The sequence below is a fragment of the Hydra viridissima genome, unplaced genomic scaffold (genome assembly GCF_058129835.1).
Source record: "Hydra viridissima isolate aposymbiotic clone 2 unplaced genomic scaffold, HvirCarnegie_v1 scaffold_10, whole genome shotgun sequence".
Lineage (NCBI taxonomy): Eukaryota > Metazoa > Cnidaria > Hydrozoa > Anthoathecata > Hydridae > Hydra > Hydra viridissima.
Genome location: NW_028324309.1, coordinates 12776474 through 12800163, shown reverse-complemented (window position 1 = coordinate 12800163; position 23690 = coordinate 12776474). Strand labels below are relative to the sequence as shown.

The 23690-nt window shown below is 29.3% G+C and overlaps 3 protein-coding genes, 2 long non-coding RNA genes and 1 pseudogene across 8 annotated transcripts; 4 read left to right on the top strand and 2 right to left on the bottom strand.

Annotated features, from left to right (window-relative positions):
* Positions 1-322: 322 nt before the first annotated feature.
* LOC145181020 (ruvB-like 2) lies at positions 323-5309 on the bottom strand. The gene is made up of 15 exons (XM_090099850.1): positions 5243-5309; positions 4171-4249; positions 3871-3926; positions 3361-3429; positions 3177-3249; positions 2904-3033; positions 2637-2703; positions 2294-2400; positions 1999-2092; positions 1789-1912; positions 1431-1525; positions 1220-1338; positions 981-1100; positions 717-846; positions 323-580 (listed from the first exon to the last, which is right to left on the bottom strand). The coding sequence occupies exons 2-15, from the start codon at positions 4229-4231 to the stop codon at positions 437-439; spliced, it is 1389 nt and encodes a 462-aa protein (XP_089955976.1). The 5' UTR covers positions 4232-4249; positions 5243-5309; the 3' UTR covers positions 323-436.
* Positions 5310-5343: 34 nt separating this feature from the next.
* Positions 5344-7462, top strand: LOC145181917 (general transcription factor IIH subunit 4-like). The gene has a single exon (XM_090099851.1). It carries the CDS (start codon positions 5921-5923, stop codon positions 7295-7297), a length of 1377 nt encoding a protein of 458 aa, XP_089955977.1. The 5' UTR covers positions 5344-5920; the 3' UTR covers positions 7298-7462.
* A 1103-nt stretch (positions 7463-8565) lies between these two features.
* LOC149883180 (uncharacterized) lies at positions 8566-15098 on the top strand. The gene is made up of 3 exons (XR_016456219.1): positions 8566-8607; positions 14704-14777; positions 14959-15098. It is a non-coding gene; the product is annotated as an uncharacterized LOC149883180 (long non-coding RNA).
* On the top strand, positions 11032-13540 carry LOC145184545 (uncharacterized; annotated as a pseudogene).
* A 1659-nt stretch (positions 15099-16757) lies between the features above and the next one.
* On the top strand, positions 16758-23401 carry LOC149883179 (uncharacterized). The gene is made up of 4 exons (XR_016444523.1): positions 16758-17073; positions 21899-22537; positions 22632-22877; positions 23001-23401. It is a non-coding gene; the product is annotated as an uncharacterized LOC149883179 (long non-coding RNA).
* On the bottom strand, positions 17599-21905 carry LOC145181258 (MORN repeat-containing protein 5-like). Of its 4 annotated transcripts, none has more exons than XM_090065360.1 (6): positions 21467-21905; positions 19866-19940; positions 19561-19639; positions 18995-19106; positions 18513-18644; positions 17599-18283 (listed from the first exon to the last, which is right to left on the bottom strand). In XM_090065360.1, the coding sequence occupies exons 1-6, from the start codon at positions 21514-21516 to the stop codon at positions 18276-18278; spliced, it is 456 nt and encodes a 151-aa protein (XP_089921486.1). In that variant the 5' UTR covers positions 21517-21905; the 3' UTR covers positions 17599-18275. The 4 variants fall into 4 exon arrangements, with proteins under 4 accessions (XP_089921486.1, XP_089921485.1, XP_089921488.1 ...); XM_090065359.1 differs by having other exon boundaries at positions 17599-17890; XM_090065362.1 differs by having other exon boundaries at positions 19561-19643; positions 21467-21641.
* Positions 23402-23690: the final 289 nt, after the last annotated feature.

Sequence of the window (23690 nt, the reverse complement as noted above, 5' to 3'; positions counted from 1 at the left end):
ACGGGTATTGTGACGAGTGACGTTATACTACGAAACATAGTAAATTGACAAACTCCGTCGATCAAAGGTGCACTTTAGCATAGACCAACATACTTCTGAGTCCTTCAATATGTTTTAAGACACACTGCTGAGTTACCCGATGATGAAGTGATACACTTAACACCGCAGTTACTACGCATTAGGATCTCATAGAAAAGATCATTTAGTTTCACAAATGTAGTTTTTATGATCAATAAAAATCACGCATGATTAAAATCTGTTGCTTTCTGAATCCATTAGACTTTTATTGAGAATAGGTCTTTTGTTTAATAATTAAACAATATTTAAAACGTTTCCTTAAAACAAATTTACATCAACTTTACAAAACTCAGGTCTTTACTCGTCAGGGAAAATGAGGCCAAAGCATTAAAAGCAAAAAGAGCTTTTTTATAATGAATTACGCTACATCCATCGATTGCACAGCGTCTTCTTCATTAAACATGAACTCCTGCTGATATTCTTTTAAAAATTGTGTAGAGCGACCTTGGTCGAAGAAAAGTGAGTAGACTTTTTTAATATCTTCAACGTCAACTTCAGTGCCCTGCAAGATATTGAGACATTCTTAAACTTAAATTTTTTAACTTCCTTTATAACTGTACAAAAATTTTGCAAAACATAAAAAGTGAAAAAAAAAAAAAAAAAAAAAAAAAAAGGAAAGATGGTGATGGGGAAATTACCTTTCTCTTTCTGCAACACAGATGGGCAGACGTAATCAGATGAATTGCGTATCGCAAGCTAGTTTCCTGTGCAATTTTTGTGAGGACCATTAGTGCATCTTCACTCATTTCAACGTCCTCTTCCTCGCACCTGTTATTATTGCATTAAAAAAAAAAAAAAAAAACAGTTATCAAAGGCTGTAAAATTATAATACACGACCAGAAAAAAAATTCGAAGTTCTAGTTACGCACGCAAAGGGTTAGATTATTCTTTTATTTTTTGACCTTATTTTTAGAATTTGTTCGAGATCTTTCTCCTCATAAGGTGATGTAGAAATTATCAAAAGTCTGTCAAGAAGGTCGATAGGCAAACCATGAGGACTTTTGTAATTGGTACCACGAATTCTAAAGAAAAAGACCACATTTTTCACTTTATTAAAAAAAAACAACAAGTAAATGTAAACTGATCTGTCAGGTTTTAGTTCTGATCAATCAGGTTTTGGAAGTTAAGTAGAAAAAATTACTTTGTTATTCCTCTGTTTGTAGCCATTATTAATAAAGGAGCCATATCACTTTCTAATGCTCGATTAAGAAAAGAAAAACATTCTATATCTAGCATGTGCACCTCATCTACAAATAATACCTATAAAAAAATAAAAATACTAACCAAATTTCAAAAACTCAAGTTTTATATCTATCTATAAAAAGGAAAAAAAGAATAAATATAAATTTTACCCCAGGAACAATATCTGCCTTCCCTTCCTCTCTCCACTCTGCTACTTTTGTATTAATTTGTTCTCGAACTTCAGTTTTGATTTCTCCAGTGTCACCTGTGAATCCAGAAACCAAAGTTTAAAATCTTCTAAAATTTGCAACCCACTCAAAAATTTAATATTTTACAATGATATCAAAAATTTCAGTTAATTCATTTTATATCTCAATTAAACCTTTGTTAAGAATCTCTATATTCACACTCATAGATACAAGTTTTATATTAAAGAAATTTGCATAAGTAAATAGAGCAAATATTAAGTTTTAGAATACTTAACTTCTTTAACCCAAATATTTCAAAAGATTCAATAAAATTATTTACCAGAAAAAAGTGCAAGAAATCCTTGCGTTCGACTATTGATAACATCAACCTCATGAAGGCTAACAGTATGAACAACTTCTTTACGTTTCTGAAGCTCCCCCTCTGGGCATTGCACAAATTTGGTCTAAAAGATAAACAGATATACTATTTTTTCTCATGTCCGAAATATCAATTGCTGAGAAACAGCATGAAAAAAAAAAGGTAATAAACCTGAGGTCCCATGGCATCGTAATCTCGTGCACGAGTAAAGGATCTTCCCAACTTTGATATTTTTCCTGTTGCTTTATCTATAGTTATCACATCTCTGAAAAAAATTTCTAAAATTCTAATTAAATATCCTAGATAATTTTTCTAGAATGTATAAAATAATGTTAAAATAAGAAAAAATAAACTTGCTTCATGGTAAATTTTTATAGGGTTCTGTGGTCTAAGTACAAATATTTAAAGAACTATTGTTTTCCTTTAAATTTAGATAATATAATAATATTTTAAGGTAACAACATACCCTGCTTGAACTTTTTCTTTTGTAACAGACTCAATCATTTTTGTCCCAAGATCATATATAGTTTCCATTTCTGTGGTCTTAAGTGTTAGTTTTCCAACCTTGGCTCCCTGACAGTTTAAAAACAATAACATTTCTCTCTTTTATTTAATATATATAAGAACAACATTACATTCAACAGTGTTTCTTAACAACATTTTAAATTTCTTTATTATTCTTTTATTAAAAAAAAAATGTTGCTATATCACAATAAAACTGACTTAGGAACAAATAGTTTATCTTAAAGGTAAATAAATTAAATAAAAAATTAAAAAAATTTTCTCTGAAAATTTTAATGAACTCATACTGTCCCTGTAGCAGGTCTATCTACTTGCACCTCCACTACTTCACCTTCAATAATCTCTGACTCTTCCCTAGATATGAAGTTACAATAATAACAAACTTATTTAATTAAGTATTATGCTCTTAATCTTGACTAATACAATATCAAAACAAATTTATATTTTAGTTAAAATGAAATTATCAATATTTTCATTACAGCAAAGCATTCATACGTATAAAGATATTTGCATGTTAAAATTAAAATCAATAAAACAACAACCTAATCACTTACTTAATTCTTACTCCAATAGATTTTCTAAATGCTTGTGTAAGAGCTTCTGTTTTTCCCATCTCAAGAGAAAATATTTCACTACCGGACATTGCTGTAAATGGTGTGTCAGGACCAAGAGATTGTGCTATCCCTATAAATTAAAAAAATTATTGTAAAAAATGTAATCAGTGACAAACTTTTAAACAAATAAATAGAATTAAAAGCAATTACTCTATCAACTTTAGAACTCAAAGCCATTTAAAAAATAAAAAACCTAATAACTAGAAAACAAACCCATAGCAATAGCAGTTTTTCCAGTTCCTGGTTGGCCAGCCAACAACACTGCTCTTCCTGCTATCTTTCCATCCTTAACAATATTTTACAAAGTAAACTTTTATTCTGATTTCTTTGTAAAAGTTTGAATAAAAAAGTAATTAAAATGAATAAAACTCTGTTAAAAAGATTTAAAAGTAAATACTTTGATCATTCTTGTTATAATCCCAGCAGCACGACGTGCTTTTTTTTGTCCCACCATTCCTTGAGAAACCTAGTATATATGCTCATGCTGGTTAGACTTTATTCTTTATACTAAATGATTTTTTTTTAAATGTAAGTTAACTTGTTTTTAAGGTAACTAAAACTAATGTTGGAATTTCTTTGATTTGTAACACAAAATCACTGAGAAAAAAAATATCAAAAAACTCATTTTAATTGGTGCCAATTATTTTTTCTGCATGTTTACATTAGAATTTTTTAAAAATATATGTTTTGTCCACATGGTTGTATTACAATTAAAAAAAACTCACAACTAGTATCCTTATAGAAACCTATTTATAGAATTAAGATTAAACAATAATAATAAATTTCATGTAAACTATTATATTTTTGCTGCCTTATTTTTACATGTTGACATTGAGAGAAGATAGCAAATTTAGCAAATTGTTTTCAATAAAGTTACTAAGTAATGATACTTAAATAATCATTGTACCTGCCTTGCTTCCAAAGCATCATCTAGTCCAAGACCTCGAATATGTGAATGAGCACCTAAAAAAAAGTAAATAATTTAAATGTTAAAACTTTAATTTAATTTACATTTTATTTGCTGTAGCCAGTAATTGAAATGAATATTTTTATTGCATTTTTGAAAATAGTACAAAATAGTGTAATTACATTAACTATTAATTTACAATTTTTATATTCATATCAAAATTAAAGATTATATATAAGGAAAGTAAACTACTTGTTATAAGCCATATATCTATTTCTTAACTTTGAAAACAAAGTTTACCAATTCTTTCCATTCTTGTGATATCTCTAACTTCTGGAACTTTTGTTGATGGCAAATCCATTTTGAAACTTAACTTAGTCTAATTAGGAAGATAAACAGAATAGACTTGTTTAACATCTTTATATACACAAGCTTTCATAAAACTTTTAAGCTTACCATATTTTAATCAAACTACATAAATTAATTTAGTTTAAAAATATGTAAGAACTTTCAAACTCTAAATGTAGTAACTTATTTAACAAAAGATAGCTTTTTTTTTTCTTTAACAAAACTAATTTAAAAAAACGATTTCATGAAGGATGAAAAGTTTACTTGTGCACCAATAAAAAAATGTTTTAGTATAAACTGTTATGCTAACAAAAATCAATTTTTACAGTTGTTTACTATTAAACTAAAAATAAAAAAAATATTTACATAGAAGGTTTATGTATGACAACAAATTTTAAAAAATCGTTTAAAAAATTTTTGATTTATGGCTTACATTAAGCACGGTTTTTTATTTAGGTCTTTTAAATAGTTCAGTAAGGATAAGATAATAAAAACTTAATTTTTACAATATATTTCTTACTACTATAATAAATACCTAATTAGTTCATACAAAAAAGAAACGTTCCACATATTATAAGGAGCTCATAAATATTACTTATGTAATTAAGTTTTTAAGTTTTAGATTTATCGTCTTTCATCGTAGATATACCGGGAAGCACATGTCCGTAATACAACCTCATTTTGTTAATTTCGATTTCTCTTTATCTTACGGAAACACAGAACTAAACGGGACTTAATGGCCGTTCAAAACGATAAACTCATGAATATTTTTTAAATCAAAGATTAGTTTGTTCTGATTTTGGTAATTTGTTACCCCAAAGGACTCAGAATTAAAATTATCCAGAAAGATATCATTCCAAATGAATTTTTCAGAAGTTAAGCAAGTAATTATATTGAAGTGACTTTCTGGGGTAGGAAATCAGTTTTTTAATTCATACATAATTGTATTTAAAAATTCATATATCTAATAAGATTAAAAATGAAAAGGATAGATAATTGAAAATAGAAATAGGGTAGTATTAACCTTTTAATACTTTCTGTATTTCTTCTCCCAGCCTGTTTTACTATCTCGCGCTTTAAAAACACGTACCTATTGTGATGACTCAAAAAAAAAAAACTTGTTACAACAGGTCCGTATTAATTGTACCCATGTTTGCATATATATGTATTAATGTTTATACATAAATGATATTCGTGAGTACATGATTGTAATGTAAAAAAGGTACCATCTCATTTGAATTAGGGAATAGGAATTCGCATGATATATCTTTTTTAGAATAAGTGATTAAAAGCTTGCTTTATGAAGTTGATGGTTTGGTAAACGTCCGGTATAAATCATGAAAAAGTAGTGAAAAAGATTATTAAGACAAAAATTTTCATTTTTTAACTTTTCCACATACACACACACACAAATGCAGAGTTTCATGTGTGCGTGTGTGTGAGAGTGTGTGCGTGTGTGTGTGTGCGCGCGTACATACATACATACATACATACATACATACATACATACATACATACATACATACATACATACATACATACATACATACATACATACATATACATGCATACATGCATACATCTAGTATATTATATGTCATGTTTAGTAAAGCTTTGTAAATTTATTTTTGTTAACATGCTGTGCTGCATGTTATGTAAACTTCTTATTTTGATTTGTACTCTGTAGAAGCACAATATAACAATGACTGATATAAATAGAAAGAAAAAATTAGATTGCAAAGATTTATATGGCTACTTATTGACACTCTCTCCAGGTTCACTTAATGGTCTATATAATGATCCCTTTACATGTTTGGCTGTTTTTAGAGGTCTTCCAGAACTAGCTAAACATTATATTATGAGGACTTTATTTTGCAATCAAACTCTATCTGATGCATATGTTTTATCATGGTGTAAAAAAGACTGTGTGAAAGACCATTTGGAAACTGTAAATAAGCTGAAAGGTTTACATATATGGGTTAGTCTTGAAGATGGTACGCCAATGGTACAGTATGAAGTTAATAAAACTTTTCAGTCTAATTTAAGAATTGGACTTTGTGGAGGAGGTCCTATTCAAACAGCACCTCTAAAAGCAGTAGAAGAAAAACATGCTCGTGATGTAACATTTCTTGATAATTATTCAAAAGAACGATGGGAATGTGTCTTATATTATATGACTGGATCACAAGTTATGGGAAATGCTGGTGTTAGTCAAGATGTTGCTCGTGTTCTTATAAATGCAGGGTTACTCGTATTTGACCATCAGGAGCAAGCAACTTGTATAACTTCATCAGGGTTTCAATTTCTACTTTTGGATACTTCATCACAAGTGTGGTATTTTATGGTGCAACATTTAAATTCTATGGAACCAGTAGTCCTTGTCCAATGCTTATCTTTCTTATTTCAGACTAGTTTTTCTGTTCTTGGTAAAGATTATCCTGTAAAAGACCTGACAGAAGCTCAGTTTGCTTTCTTGCAGCTATTGAGGGAAATTGGGTTAGCTTTCCAACGTAAAAGAAAGTCTAAACGATTTTATCCAACAAGATTAGCAATTAATCTTGGTTCAGCTGTTACTGGTAATAATGACTCTAGTTCACAGCAGCAAGGTTTTTTAATTGTGGAGACAAACTACAGGGTTTATGCATACACTGATTCAGTTCTTCATATTGCCTTACTTAGTTTATTTACTGAAATCAAAGCACGCTTCCCAAGCTTTGCTGTAGCTGTGCTAAGTCGTGAAAGTGTACAACAAGCATTAGCATGTGGTATATCTGCTGAACAAATAATTGACTTTTTAAAAACCCGAGCTCACTCTCAGATGATTACTACCAGTCCAGTTATAGCTTCAACAATAACTGATCAAATAAAGTTATGGGAAATGGAGAGAGATAGGTTGCGTTATTCTCAAGGAGTTTTATACAATCAGTTTCTTTCTCAAAGTGACTTTGAGATGTTACGAAAATTTGCTGAAGAAAACAATCATTTATTGTGGGCAAATACTCAAAAACGTTTAATGGTTGTCTCTAAATCTGGCCATGAAGATGTAAAAAAATACTGGAAGCGCAACAAGCCTAGTTAGCATCACCTTAAACCTTAGAAACCCTAGTTAAAATATTTACCACCTTTTTAAACAAATTATTCTTAATTTTCTGTTTGGAAAAATTCGTAAACAATTGCATAATTTGTATTTTCCGAATTAAAAGAAAACTTTCATTTGCCAAATAAAAAACAATTATTTTTTAAACTATCTGAGTAAAAATTTGTCAGATTAATACAAAATGTACCTAGAGAAAGAAATGTATATAAAATTTTTTTTTTAACTTTAAATATTTTTAAAAGTGCATTGACATAGTTCAACCGTCAAGCATCTGAATTTAAAAAAGAACGCAGCAAAAATAAAAAGCTTAAATTGCTCTAAAATAAAAACTTTTAAAAAGAAAGAAATCCTTTTTCGATTTTTTTTTTAATTTCTTTTTTTCGCAAAGAATGTCTTGTTACAAACAAATTTTTCTTTAATAAATTAAATTTTGAATTATTATTTATCAAAATGTTTACAGATAAATGAATTTAAAAATTTAACTAAGTCACATTTTAAAGTGTCATTTCAAGAAAGTATGAACTGTTTTTGCTGGTATGAAAGTTGATGCCTCGGAATACTTTATGTACCAAAAAAAAAAAAGGCTACTAAAATATTTAAACTGGAATTTAGAACTCGCAGGGAAAGGTTCTAAATTTTTCCTATGATTTTACAACCTCAAAGAAAAGTTTACTCTATTTAAAAACTTTAAGTCGCGGTTTTTTAATGGTTGTTTTAACCTTCAAGAGTAGAAAGCGAATAACTAACAATTAAATCAACAGAATTAATACACAAAACAGAACATTCATGGGTAGTTAATCAAATCACCCGGTCCATTGAACCATACTCAAATTTACTTAAAATTTCGACTGTTTATTTATTCTCGAATAAGAAAAAAATCCGTGGTTTCAGCTCAGATAATTTAAAAAAAAAAAAAAAAAAAAAAGTGCTGAAAAACAAAAAAATTCCATAATTTAGATTATTTTAACAAACTTTGACCCTGATATCACAAAAATCCACCTTTGAATAATTCATGTCTGAAATTGTATGGTAATCTTAAATGTTTTAAAAAAAAATCAAGATGTAAAAGATCATGAAGATACTCAATGAAACTTTAAAAGTCATTTCACTTCTTTTTTTTTTTTTTTTTTTTTTAAACTGTTTTTAAACATTAATACGTTGATTAAAATATTTAATTACCAAATGAAAAAATTTCTTTTTTTTAACAATTAAAAATTTTCTCTAAAACATTTTCGCTATTCGAAATATGTATTTCAAGCAAACAATTCCAAAATGGACTTAAAGCTTCTTCGGTGAGTATATTTATATCTATATGTTACGTAGCGGTATAAGAAATTTTGAAATGCTTAGGTAGGGCAAAAAAACTTAGGAAACACTGAGTTATATGTTTCTTATTAAAATAAAATAAAAGGTATGCTAGCAGCTTTCTTAGAATTTGCTTCACTGAGACCGAAATAGTGCATTTTGTCAGTTACAAGTTGTACACACCTTGTGCGCAAATTTATCTTTAAAATATGTGTTTAAAAAGTGTTTGCAAAATATTGCATTAATGTTAAAGAAATGTGTAAAGTTTTGCTTGCAAAAACTGTTTTGTAGAAAACAACGGATCTATGGTGATGATAGAATTTATTTATGCTTGTCTAGCCTAAGTTTGTAGCTGTGTGCGTACGGCCTTTTTTTTGTGGATCAGTTTGATTTTTGTATCACTGTGTCTAGTCTAATGGTATTCGTGGATGGTTCGTGTAATGGTTTAAGAAATTTTAGATTTGTAGATTTCTAACACTTTTTACTAACATAAAACTTTAAAAAACGAATTCTTAACGCAAATAATAGCAGTGTGCTAACTGTTAACTCGTAATAAGGACGATTAAAGATACGTCTTGTAATTTGTTTTTTCTAATAGGGAGTAACATCTTTATGTAAAACGCTTTTGAAACTCTTTATTGTTGTAAATATTGTTAGTATCATATTGAGAAGATCTTTATTAGTCATATTACATTTTCTAAGCGTACCTCTAAAGTTCTTTACACCTTTAATACGAGCTTTTTGAAATTCTTTAGATGCCAAGTCAGGATAAGCAGAGAATCTCCTGACATTTCCCAATTCTTCATATTTAGGAAAACCCACAAGCAGACCTATTATATTGTCTCTGTAAATATATTTTACGGTTTTTTCAATTGCTTGATTGCTTCTTCGCGCCTGCTTCCTTTTAAATTGCAACCGGTAGGATATATGCAAAACTCATTCAAAAAAACGAACCCATACGTGCAGTGTAGTTGCACTTAGGATTAGGGTTAGAATCAGGGTTAGAGTTAGGTTTGGAAACCTTTTCCACAAATTATTTGAATAGAAGTCACTGCGAGGACATTTCCCCAAAATTGAAGATGTGTCATTAATTGTAATATATTGGAAATTAAGTGTCATCTAATCTTTAAGAATAATTGTGTAAAACCTTTGCTTTAAACGGTTACAATTATCTCGTTTAAATTTACATTTTTCATAAAATCTACTCGGTTTCAGCTTTGTAGCCCAATATTTCATTATTATACAAGGTTCTACAATGTTGTTGATAAATAAAATTGGCTAAGATTCAAAAGATATAAAATTTGGGTGATTTGATAAAGATTCAAAGCAAATACGAAGGGTTCACAAAATTAATTAGTAAATCATCGAAGGAAAAAAATTCTTTTTTATAACAGGACTTGTATACATTAATCTCACGGTGCATAGGAACATGCTCTAAGACCTTGCAACACATCACCAGAAGTTTTTTTTTGATTATCATTAAAAAACATTTCCTCATTCAAAAAACGTAAATGACAACTTTTTTTAGTGGGGGCTAGGGGAGAAATCACATATTTTAGGGGAGTGCCCAGAAACTTTGTTGTTCAAGATAGGTAACTAAGAGGCATGGGGCATACTCAAATTTCTAGTATGTTGTTGCTAGTATCGAATGAGGATCACTTGCAAAAAATTAGGGTAGTTGAAGCTAAACCAACCCCGCCCCGACCCCTAACTGCCCTTTTCCTACAACTACGTCTCTTTTAATCGTAAAAAATTTTTTTTTGTTCTATCATAAACTAAGTTAAAGTTCATGACAGATTTCCAATTTCAACAAAAAGTCTCTTTTCGTTTAAGATTAATGACCATGCAAAGCTTAAAATTACCCCCAATTACCCCCTGAAATAACTTTAAATGTTCTTAACTTTTAAACGAAAAAATTTTTTTTGATGTAAATTGAAATCTGTCGATGAATTTTGATCTAGCTTAATATCAAACAAGCAAAAAATTGAAAAGGGTTTTTAGGAACCATACCCAAGGGGGGATTCAGGGGATCGTTTCAAACATCACAAAATCATGCCCATGCCCCTGTATTTAGATTTTCAGATATGTTTGTGATAGATTTATCACTTTTTTTTTAAAAGTTTTTTAAAATGTTTATTTAACATTGAAATTTACAGACGGATATGTAATTTTCATTACTTTTCATCACTATGTTTATTGAAATAAAATCAAAGCAAAGCAACCTTTAATTATTAACAATTAGTAAAAGCTAGCAGTTGCTAATTGTTAACAGTTGCATAATAACTCCTGGCACTAGTTGATATACGAACTGAAAGTATGTCCATTACATTGATATTTGATTGATATGACCGATATAGCATGCCAATATTATCAATCCATATCAGAGCTTTTATTTGAAGCATTCATTTAAAATGCCTTAACATACAAAAGAGCATGGTGATTTTGTTAAAAAATTTTACTTTTGCTGCTTCAATAAAGGCAAGGATTTAAGACCAATAAATAATGATGAAATAACTTATTTAAATCTAAAATAAAAATAAAAATGACTTCTCAAACCTTTTCAAAACTATATTCTGGAAAGATTATTCAGCGGATAACCCTGACCTTCCTACCATGCTTTGCTCGAAATGTAGAATAAAGCTTTCAAGGACTAATCCTTACTTCACCATGCGGCCGTGTACTTATAACTATATTGATATTTAATTTACTTTCGTTAAAATTTAGTCAAGTTATTTTAGTTATTACAGTTGCTTTACATATGCCATAAAATTTAGACCTGAATACCAGAGTTATTACAGAGAGAAAATGTAAATGTCTCATTTGTTAAAATGGGCGCAAATCAAAAATGGAAAAAATATTGGACCCTATGGTTGAATGTGTGTCGGGAAAACTTGTTTATCAAGGCGCTGAAGATGATTCAAATAAACCTGCAGAAAGACTAATTTGTCAAGATAACTATGCCCAAGTGGGACAAGGAATTCCTCATCCCTGTGCGAAATTAGAAAGACAAAGGAATTTGACTGCCATTGTAAAATCAACATCCCCAACAACGCAAGGAAAAGTTCTGTCCAGTTCTATCAAAGATTTAAGCATAAATGACTCAGGGAACACCTTTAAAAGCTTTTGTTCCGAAGCAACTCACTGTCTCTTTCGGAAAAACTGAGGTTAAGAAACCTTTCTTTTCTTTAGATAGATTAAACAAACTTCAATTAAAACTACATTCCAGGTAAGTTTTTGTAGCTTAGAAATACTTTTAAAAATAATTTGTTATGAATTTGAAGCCAATTTTTGTAATAACTTCATTATGATTTCTAAGTAATCCCAACATGATTTAAGTTGCACAATTTCTGAGAAGTGAGGCAGGAAGGAAAAGTGTGGAGCCCGGTTTCAATATTAAACTGATTGAGAACAACTAGATGATTGTTAAATTATTCATTTGTGATAAACTCCCATTGCTATTAGAATTAAATGAAAGCGAAGAGGTATGTAAACTATTACCAAAAAAAAATTTTTTTTAATAACTAGATTGCAATTTGTATCATTAATTTTGATCTTTTATGGATGTATAGTTGGTAAAAAAAGATACTCCTATTGTGTATTGCAATTACATTAAAGAGCTTGTATAAATGGTACTTCATCACAGAAGTCAAGGAACAAATGATGTTGATATCAAATTAGGTGTAGATGAAGGGCAGGGATTCCTTAAAGTTACACTGTCAATAACCCTAAAACCTGAGTTAAAGTATAATAAAATTCCAGAAAAACTGAGCAAGTGTGAGGATATGCGTGCAAAGATTTTAAAGATTCAAGCTTCCACAAAACTATTATATTGGCCATTTTGTCTTCATTGAACAAAAAATACCATAATTTGCGGTTAATTTTGGATAAGTTGAACATTTCATCCTTAGATTACACAGTATCTGAAGATCTAAAGGTTTTGCTTCAAATGGTTGGAAAACAAACTGCAAAATCAAAGCACCCTTGTCCTTATTGCATGACGTCATCTCCTGACTTTCAAAAAGCTGATCATTATACTGTAGAATCTTTGTGTAGATTGTACGACCATTGGATGGCTGATGGTGCAAATTTAAAAAAAGAAAAAAATTACACAAATGTTGTTAATCCCCCTTTATTAATCGGCGAGAAAAACAAAAAGTTATTAAAACTTGTAAATATTCCTGGTCTACATATACTGCTTGGTGTTGTAGACAAAATTTTAAAAGAGATTGAAAAAAATTTATTTGAGAACAAGGAGTGTGGGTTACAGTTTGTTAACCAATATCTGTCTAAGATAAATATCTGCAGAGTGTCCTACCAAGGGCAGCATCGTTTGGAAGGCAACGTTTGCAATAAATTGCTTAAAAACATAGACAGCTTTGAACTGTTTTTTCAGGAGTCCAGTCTTAGAGTTTCCGCTACAAAATACATTAAGGTTCTCAGAGATTTTGAAAAAATAGTGCATGGTTTTTTTGAAAAATCATTAAGCTCCACATATGTCAAAGATTTAGAGGAGTTCTCTACGAGCTATAGAAATCTAAGGGCTACAATTCGTTTGAAGGTACACATAGTTGAGCAACATATTATCGAATTCATCGACATGAAAGGTGGAGCCTTCGGTATAATAAATAACTTTTAAATTCGATAAAAAATAATTTAGAATCTTAGTAATTAAATACTCTATTTCAGCAGTTGAATTGTAAAATTTGGATAAATTATGACGAATATTTGTTAAATAAACTTGTATTCCTTTTGTACTTCTTAAATTCTATAGGCTTAGGTTACAGGACCAAACAAGCTCTCGATTCCATTCATCAGGATTTCTATCAGTTTTGGCGAATGAGAAAATTTGGAGAGCACAGCCCAAACTATATAGATGCGCTAAAAAACATGGTTATTGCTTACAACTACAAGCACTTTTAAAGTAGTTTTCTATTTGATGGAATGTAGTTTCTAAAATATTAAACCTCCTATGAACAAACGTTTAATATGATTTTTAAATGTAAAATATCAATCATAATCTAACCATAAAGACCAGAAATTTTTTTTGCTATAATAAATAATTGTAGCAAACCCTACTGACCCCTAATAGCCCTCCCCTAGAGTATGGTTCCTAAAAACCCTTTTCAATTTTTGCTTGTTTTATATTAAGCTAGATCAAAATTCATCGACAGATTTCAAATTGCATCAAAAAAAAATTTTTTCGTTTAAAAGTTAAGAACATTTAAGTTATTTCAGGGGGGTAATTGGAGGTAATTTTAAGCTTTGCATGGTCATTAATCTTAAACGAAAAGAGACTTTTTGTTGAAATTGGAAATCTGTCATGAACTTTAACTTAGTTTATGATAGAACAAAAAAAAATTTTTTACGATTAAAAGAGACGTAGTTGTAGGAAAAGGGCAGTTAGGGGTCGGGGTGGGGTTGGTTTAGCTTCAACTACCCTAATTTTTTGCAAGTGATCCTCATTCGATACTAGCAACAACATACTAGAAATTTGAGTATGCCCCATGCCTCTTAGTTACCTATCTTGAACAACAAAGTTTCTGGGCACTCCCCTAAAATATGTGATTTCTCCCCTAGCCCCCACTAAAAAAAGTTGTCGTTTACGTTTTTTGAATGAGGAAATGTTTTTTAATGATAATCAAAAAAAAAAAATTTCCGGGGATGTGTTGCAAGGTCTTACAGCATGTTCCTATTCACCGTGATCTACAAGCCGCCAATATATTACGGATTATATTATGGGTTACAATGCGTTATGCGTTCATGAAAATATCTGCAAACAAGAATACCAAACCATTGTAACACCTACTAGATGCATAAAATCAATTCTTACCAGCATAATCCTTAAAACTTGGTTCATACTTAAAGAAACATTTAACCCCCGGAGCAAAATTTCTTTTTTGCGCCGGAGCAAACTGAGGAAATTATCTTTTTAAAAATAATGTTGATGCTGTTTTAGCTATTATTGAAAGAGATTTATTGAATTGGATGCTAATCTAAATTGCCAATAATATTACTCATGGGATTTTTTTAATTTTGCTCCAATTTGGGTTAAAGAAATAGAATCAAGCTCAATTATCTTTCAGATTCGAAGAGCAGTGGCGTAGCTAATTTGGGTGTCACCCGGGGCTGAAGTTGGTGGTGTTACCCGTCAAAAGTTGTAAGCAATAAATTTAATATATTTCATGGAATAATTAATATTTATATTTCTAATATTGAACAAATACCAAAGCACAATAACAACGAAGACGAAAAAAACATTTTTATACAACGTGTTTATTTTATAATTAAAGTATCTTCTTTTTGGCTTAAAAATAATATTGTATTTTTGTTTTTTCTAGATGTTGAGGCACCGGCTGTCACCCGTGACGGACCGCCCCTCTTAAGAGGCTTCTGTCTAAGAGCCTTATTGTTAATTTTATCAGTTTTATATTAAAGGGTTACTTCTATTCCAATGTTTTGTATTAAGTGTTTATTTTAGTCCCATTCGATTTATTTTAGTTTTTTTTATCTTACTTTAAGTAAAAAATGACGGTGTTGAGAAAATGACATTTATTACCAATTTGTTAGGCTTTTTTTAAACTTTAAAATAGAATACTTTGCGTTGACCAAATCCAAAATAGGTACCAAGTTTCTTCATTTTGAACAACGATTTTTCATAATCTGCAATAAATAAAATGAAAAATATCTGTTAAAGATGAATGAATTTCATCAGGTTTTGAAAAGCACCGCACTTTCTTATCATTGATATGTAAGAGTGCATTAGAAAAGATTTTTTATGTCTCATACAAATGTCACGACATTTGAAACTCCTCAAAAGAAAGCAAGATCTAAATATGTTTTACTAGGCTGATGATTTTTTCTGTGTTTGGATAATATTTTCTTAGAACGTAACTTTTTGGTTTTCACGAAGTATTTATTTAACGGAAGAATCAATTAATAATTTGTCTGAAACAAATTATTTTAACGGCGTTCGCAAATATACGAACTCCTAATTTCAATTTAACATTTTACATCTTTGTAAATCTCTCTCTTTATTAGGTCTTAAACAGTTTCTCAAATAAGGTTATGGTTTATAGAAACTAGATATTTTGTGCAACATTTATATATAAAAACAATGCATTTTATTTTGTCGTTTTTTTAATGGAACCCCAATTCTTTATCGTTGGCTTAATTATATAAGGTTTTCCTATATGTTAACGTTTCCTTTAAAATCGTTTGTTTACTTTACGTTTCATTTCGTGTCATATCTGATAAATTCTCTTAAAGATTCTCTAAGAAATTTATTCCGAATACTTTTATTTCCGAATGATGTATCATTCCGGAATGTTTTTTTTTTTTTGTTTTTTTTTTAACTCGGAAGTTATCATAAATTATTCGGTCCGAAACAGGTTTTGAAAATCATTTTTATTTTTAAGTTTCGAATAAAACATTTATTCGAAAGTTATCCGATCCGGAGTTAACTAAGTACCAAAACAGGTATTTAGAACAGGTGTTTTAAAATACATTGTATACAAAAAAATTGATTAATCATTTTACATGCAAGACGATACTTAGTACATAATTCTTGATCACCAAATACGCTTATCGTGTGCTTTTTGCAATATTAAAATACTAGGAAAATTTTACACCTCTATCCTTGACGCTAATAATTCAACTTTTTGTAAACTAAAATTTCTAAGCTCTTTTCAGCTAAATGATTGGGCTCTTAAATCTCATTTCTCTTTCATGTTAGAATCACTGCTATTTATTCAAAAATACTTTAAAATGATCAGACGATACAGTAGGAAATTCACCAAGCATAAAGACTTCTTTCTTCTAAAGAAAAGAACCTCTTGCTGAATCGATGTTGGTACAGAACGAGAAATTCGCTGCAGTTGCGATTAATTTTAGACAGAATCGTCTTGATGATTTTTTGCTCCATACTGTGAGGAGGGAGAATCAAATTAAAAATAACGATTGGAAAAGATACACACAAGATGACTCGTCAACTCTTCACATAAATAAATGATAAAGCAAAAAGAATTAAGTTAAAAACAACAACTGAGAAAAAACGTACATACAGAGACTTATTCAACCTGCCATATAAATAAATGAAAAGGTATTGCAACTGAAATACAACCAAAAACTTTAAAAGTTCAAAAAAAAGAATCTTACGGTTAGAAGAAGAGTTTTAAAAGGAGGAGAAAGACGTAGATATAAAGAGAAGTAAATTTGAGTATTTAAGAGGAATTTTTGAGAGAATTTTTGTGATTGAAAATTACTTTGATGAACAAGCAGTTTTATAAGTGAATAAAAGAGAAAAGAAGAAGAGATTTCGATAATCAGAAGATTTTAATATTGATTAAAGGAGAATAACCAGAAGTTTCAAATAAAGAAGAGATATTTTTAATAAAAAGAAGATATATATAACAGAAGAATAATTGATATAAACAGTATAGAAGACTGCAGAAAGCGTAAGAGAATATTGTTTATATTTTATAAACGTAATAAATATAAGAAAGTTAACCATTACACACTAATAGAACATTTATTGGTTTTTATTGTTTAACAGAATATACTGACGACGGTAAACACAACCTTAACCCTTTAACGATTAAACCTTGCCCATTCCTAACCAAACTATCCCCAAATTTCTCCCTTTCCTAACCAAGTAATCCCCAGACCCTCCACCTTGTTCCCAACCTCCATATACCCTTCCACTCAACTCAAGAACCCAAACCTCCCTAACCCTAATCCCTTACCTTCATCATAACACTTTACTAATATTAAAACAAATAATTTAATTTCATTAAAAAAAACGCTGCCCTCACAATACCATCGAAACATAAAACGTAAATTTTTTACTCCGAGTGAAATTTTTGTGTTATGTGAGGTTATGTGGTATGTAGAGTTAAATCAACATTTTATTTTGATCATAAAGTTTACAAAAAACAAGAACCGCTCATCAAAAAAAAAAAAAAAAAAAAGAACAATCATCGTACATCAGACGCACAATGCGATGTTCTTGCAGCAAACTTCTTCACTAACAGTTAAATCAATCAAATGATAACAAAAATTACAAAATGCATATCTAATAGTAAATAAAATGAGTTGCTTTGATGCAAATTGTTTAAAATGCTGTAGACAACTTTTTTTTTAGAAAGTAAACTTTAATTTATTTGATACAAATTTAAAAAAATTAAAATCGCTTTTCAGAACTCTCTTTATATCCAGTATTTTCGTCCCACCCTCGACGGCAATGCTTGATTATCCAACTGTGTTCATCGTCGTCTAAAAAAGATTTACAATCCATCAACATAAAATCAAACCAAAATTCTAATAAAATTATTAGTATATGTAAAATAATTTTCAATTATATCAAGTTCTTCAGAAATTAATTTCGTTTTTTTAGGATGTCGTTTTTCGTATTTTTTAACAGCCAAATTCATTCATGTAAATCATAAAATCCACCAAAAAAGAAACCATAATATGTAAAAAAGAAGTGATTCTTTCTATTCTTATCAAGCAACAATTGATTCAAATGTGTATTTTCCACAATAGGCTAAGTTAAATAATCGCATCAAGCAGTAGCGGCCAGAATATAGGTACAGAGACGCAGTATTTCATCATGATAATTCTTGACCGCGCACCGATTTGATGCAATAGCACAGCCAGATCATTCCCCTGAAAGGTGGCAAAAGGTGTTTTTCAGCTACACATATGTATTAACAAAATGGTTAATACATTATTGAATAAAATATTTCTTTACATAAAAAAATATCCTTTTTCATTTCTATATAAAAAAAAAAAAAAAAAAAGGAAACTTGTTTCTGAATAACCTAATACAAATCAGAATGATGTTAAAAGATGCATTAGTAACTATAACTGTATGTTGCAGAAAAAGAGATTTTACCAGCATTTCTTAAAAATTTATTATCGTAATCAAAAACCACATGGAGTTCTGGGTTATAGAAACCATCACCACAGTCATAACAGCCTTTGGGTATTGCTTTAGGTGGAATCTCATTCGTCAGCTGAGACAAACCTTATAACAGAAAAAAATTTTTAAACCATAAAACAGATTACTTTACTTTGATTCAATCAAAAAATATGAACTATAACTATACAATAAAACAAAAAGAAAAAATGTTTGGGGATTCATTTTCAAAACGTAAAAAATATATTCATATTGTATTTTTCAAATTAGTCAACCAGAAAATAAAATACTTAATAATCATTACAATAAATTCCCACTGTAAAATGAGTCAATTATTAGCTTAATTCTTTAAAGTGAATGTTGCTAACATGCTTCAATTATATATAATATATGAATCTCTTGACTGCTGTAAATTTGAAAAAGGTTTTGCAAAGGAAACTTAAAAATTAAACAAATACCAGCAGGTTTGAGTCCATTACAAACTTCATTGTAGTATCTCCTATCATTTAAATCACAATATCTCCAATCTTCTGGTGAGTAAGTTAAACCATCTTTGAACAAATATTCTCCCTAAGGATATTTGTTAAAAAATATTTGATAACACTGTGAATTATTTATTTTCTCAGGTTGACCAGTTCATTGTTCATTAATAAAGCAACAATAATCTTTGATGTATTTTTATTTTAAGTTTTTGTAGACTTTAAAAACAAAAAGTTTTTACTTTTGTTTTGTAGATTACAAGACTTAAACTGAAAAAAGTCATCATTAAAAAAAATAGATCGCAATACCAATTATTAATAATAGTAATAAAGCAATAGTTGGGAAATGATAACTGGAAATATAATAATAAAAATTTGAAATAATAAGTGCAAATGAACAACTAATCTCAGTACTTGATAAATTCAATAACACAATCATTCAACCACACTGTGATTAACATCCTAGTAATACATTCTGATACCACATAAAGTTTACTAAGCTTTTGAGCTTTTTGTATCAAATAATAAAATAAACATTGATTTACCTTGATACATTTTCCATTCTTCCAAGTACCTTTGTATTTGCTGCCACCAAGAAAGTACAATGTACCCTCTCCATGAAATCTACCTTATAAAAAAACATACATACATAAGCATTCATGCATGCATACATGCATAAACATACATACATGCATAGATACATACATACATACATACATACATACATACATACATACATACATACATACATACATACATACATACATACATACATACATACATACATACATAAATACATACATACATACATACATAAATACACAAATAAATAAAAGATATACGACATTACACCCCATCTTTCAGTTCACCAACATATTTGGTTCCTATTGTTTCAGGAAACTGGTATGTACCATTCCCATTCATTCTATATATGTAAAAAAAAACAGTTTATTATTATGTATTTATACAAACAAATTTTCAATAAACTACAGCACCATTATCAGCATATTTATGCTGTTACTACAGCTTTTGTTTGTTTATACTGTACATACCAGTGTTAAGACTTTTAACTGTTTAGAAAAGATCAAAAATATTCTTTAAGAATGTAAGAAGATGAAAATATGAATCTTTAGAAAATACACCTTCACTTATATATTTTTTGTAAAATATTATAACTACTCTTTCCAATTAAAAATAGGAAGTTGATTTAAAAAAAAATATAAATGTTTGAAAATTCTACATATATCAATAATATGCCCTAAATATTAGTTAATAAATAAAAATTTATGAAATTTTAATTCTAATTCTAATTAATTTGCTGCTTCATACAGATAATTCTAGATAACTAGAATGTTGTTTAAAGTTTAAGGCATTTTAACAAATTTTTTAAATTATTTGTTATTTATAAAATACATATTAAGAAATGTTCATTTATAAAAAAAATTGTTTATAAGTTCAGAACTTAATTTATTTCATTGTAGTACTTGTTCTACTGCTTACTTCCATAGTTCTGTAGAGTTCTAATTAAAATGCTTTTAAATCAATTTCATGTTTCAAAATTAGTTTAAAGTAAAACACAAAATTGAGTGCCACCAATAAAAATGATGAAGATACCCTTATAACCCAAAATGGAGTGCCCCTATCCTCTTCTCTCTTCTCTTATTTGAAGGGAAAGAGAATTTACAAGAAAAAAGGAAGAGGGAAAAGAACTTAAATTTAATGCATAAATCTTGACTACCACATTAAAAACCACATTTCACACCAGTCAAAAAAACAGTAATAATAGTTTTTACATTGACACACAGTTTGCTACATTTAACTCCACCCATAAGTATTAGTGTTAACCTATTAACTAATAAATGTAAGCTTTTTTCTTATTGAGTTTTTGTATTAAAGTTTATCTTATTGAGAGTTTTTTGCTAAACTAAGCATGATAAAAGAAAAAAAAAATTTCACAACAAGATAAAAAAGATTACATAAACTGATTCCAATTATTTGATATAAATTCATAGACCCATGGCAGAGTGGAAAACGTTTTTATAAATAGCAAAAGATTTCATTTAATTCAAAGTTTTGAAACTATTGTACTCTGATTTTTTTGAAATTGATTTATAGCCTTTTGTTCTTAGGACATTATTATTCCGTTTTATCTAGCCTAAATCTGATTTGAAATTTTTTAAATGTAGATTGTCTGATTTATTACAAATACATTTTGTTTATTGACAAAATGTACATTTTTACGTTTGATTGAATTTGTTTTGGATTATCTCATCCTCATGGGCATAATTTGTGCGTTGTGCAAATTCTTTGGAAGATTCAAAAAGGGGGCTTTGTGTTATCTTTGCTTAAGTCTCTAAAAACCAGTGTTTATGCAGCAGAATATGAATGTTAATGTGTTATTAATTTTTAGGCGTTTATGCGTGTATATTTATATGAAAAAAATTTGAATACCTGCCATAAACATCGACATCTCCTTCATAACTACTTCCTGTTAAATCCATATACCTTAAAACAGCTCAAAGTTGTTATGGTTTTATCATGAAAATATCATAAAAATCTTAAGATTATATAAATAGGTTTAATGTTTAGTTAAGTGAACGGTTGTTGTGGTCTCGTTTTTGTCCGCGAAATTCCAAAACGATTAACAGGCGAATTAGTAAATCTCGTTGAAAAGAGAATGTATTATTCATCCTCAATGTAATAATTCTTGAGGTATAAAAAAGTAGAACTGATAAATTTCTCAGTTTAATGCTGGATTTTGTAAACCTCGGAATAACTAAAAAGCATTAGAATTTCATATTTATTATTTAAAAACTAATCAAAATTTAGTAAGGTGAAACTCCTGTTTTCAAAATTTACAACACTTGTAACCTTTTATTAAAGGTGGGAGAAAAACTTCGACGATGTCAAAAATCGATAATAAACGAAGCGATACGAAGCGAAGTTTACAAAGTTCGAAGGATTTTTAATTTTTTCAGACTTCGGAAACCACCGTTAACTTCGTCGAAGTGGAAACAAATTTGAAAACTTTTTATCTAGCCAACTTCGGTCATCGAATTCGTCTTCGAACATCGTCTAACTTCGTTAGAACACCTTTGACTTTGTTAGAAATGCTGTTTTTAAAAATTCATATCCTTTCTGCCGATTTACGAAATGAAATACAGTTTTCAAAATTTATTTTCACACTTATCTTCGTAATTACTTTTATTGTCTAAACTGAAGTAACCATCGGAGTGGTTCTGGTCAGCAGTCTGGTGGAGTGTCAACACGAAGGAGCACAAAGAGGACTTTGCCTGAGGGTGAAGTTAGAACACCAGCCTGGAAGCGAGTGGCAAGATGGAACACCGCCGTGTGAGAGTTCTTCGATGAAATTCCAGCAACAAGGGTCATCTGTAAAGTGTTTGACGTCTCCATCCGCCGGCCAGATTCGTCGATATCAGGCATGTCTGACCACCCCAAATTGATGCACCCGGGTCAAGCCGCCAAGGTGTACGATGTAATGGCAACCCAGCTAAAACAGAAGTATAAAATTTTATATTCACTTATCAACATTTCAGACTTTGAGTATTTTTTTAACAAAAGTATTTCTTCTAATAGCTAATCTGTTTTGCTTCAGGTGAATGATGAAAAGAACTCGCAGAAGCACAGCTTCTTGATAGCTCCGTAGATGTCTGCGCGCATATGGGCTTAAGGATGTGGACGTTGCTTTGTCATTTTTTGTTTTAAAAATCTTTTCTTTTTTTTTTTTACTAGATTAAAAACATCTTAATCATGATATTTAATCGAATAGTAGACCTACAATGTTATCCGATAATGTACAAAGTGTTAACTAAAATTGCGTGGTGGCAATTAAAAGATTAAGGTAGGAGCGTTTATTTAAAGGTACTTTTTGTTATAAAAATGCTTATAGTTTTAATTAAACGGTTGTCTAACAAAGTTAGGCGAAGTTCTTCGCTTCGTTTCGGTAAAATTATGGTGTTTTTAGATTTTGATGTTGAAGTTGAGGTTGTGTGGACAGCCTTCGGCCAAGTTACAAAACCGAAATATTATATTGTCCAAAGCCCGGAGTCAAAGCCTTTTTTTTTTTAAAACCGCCATGCCTACTTTTTACATATTTTTAATATTTGTTTTTTTTTTGTTTCAAAAAAATACTTGTTGACATGTTGCATTTTAGCAAATATCTAAATAAATTTTTAGCTTAAATTTTAAGGAACTCTCTTCATGTTATATTTGCTTATACAAGAGATAAAAAAGAAATTTTTGTTTTATACATGAGATAAAGTAGAAACCTATTTGTTTATACAGAAGATAAAGTAGAAACCTATTTGTTTATACAGAAGATAAAGTAGAAACCTATTTTTGTTTTAGAGCGAAAAAGTTCAACTTGAATTTTTTTTTTTTTTAAGTAAAGGAAACAAACAAACAAAAAAACAATAATATAATCAAGTCAATTCGTGCTAGGCTCCAACGTTGGTATCTAATAACAATCTAATTAATATTGAATAATTAGATTTAATACTTAAATACTATCACTATTGATGAATTGGATAGTATAGATCCATTTTAAACTCTGCATAAAGGTAATCCTTTGAAAAAATGAATGAAGGGAATTTTTAATTCAAAGATTAATTGAAAAATACCAAGAAAAAAGTATAAAACATGAAATAAGCAATTC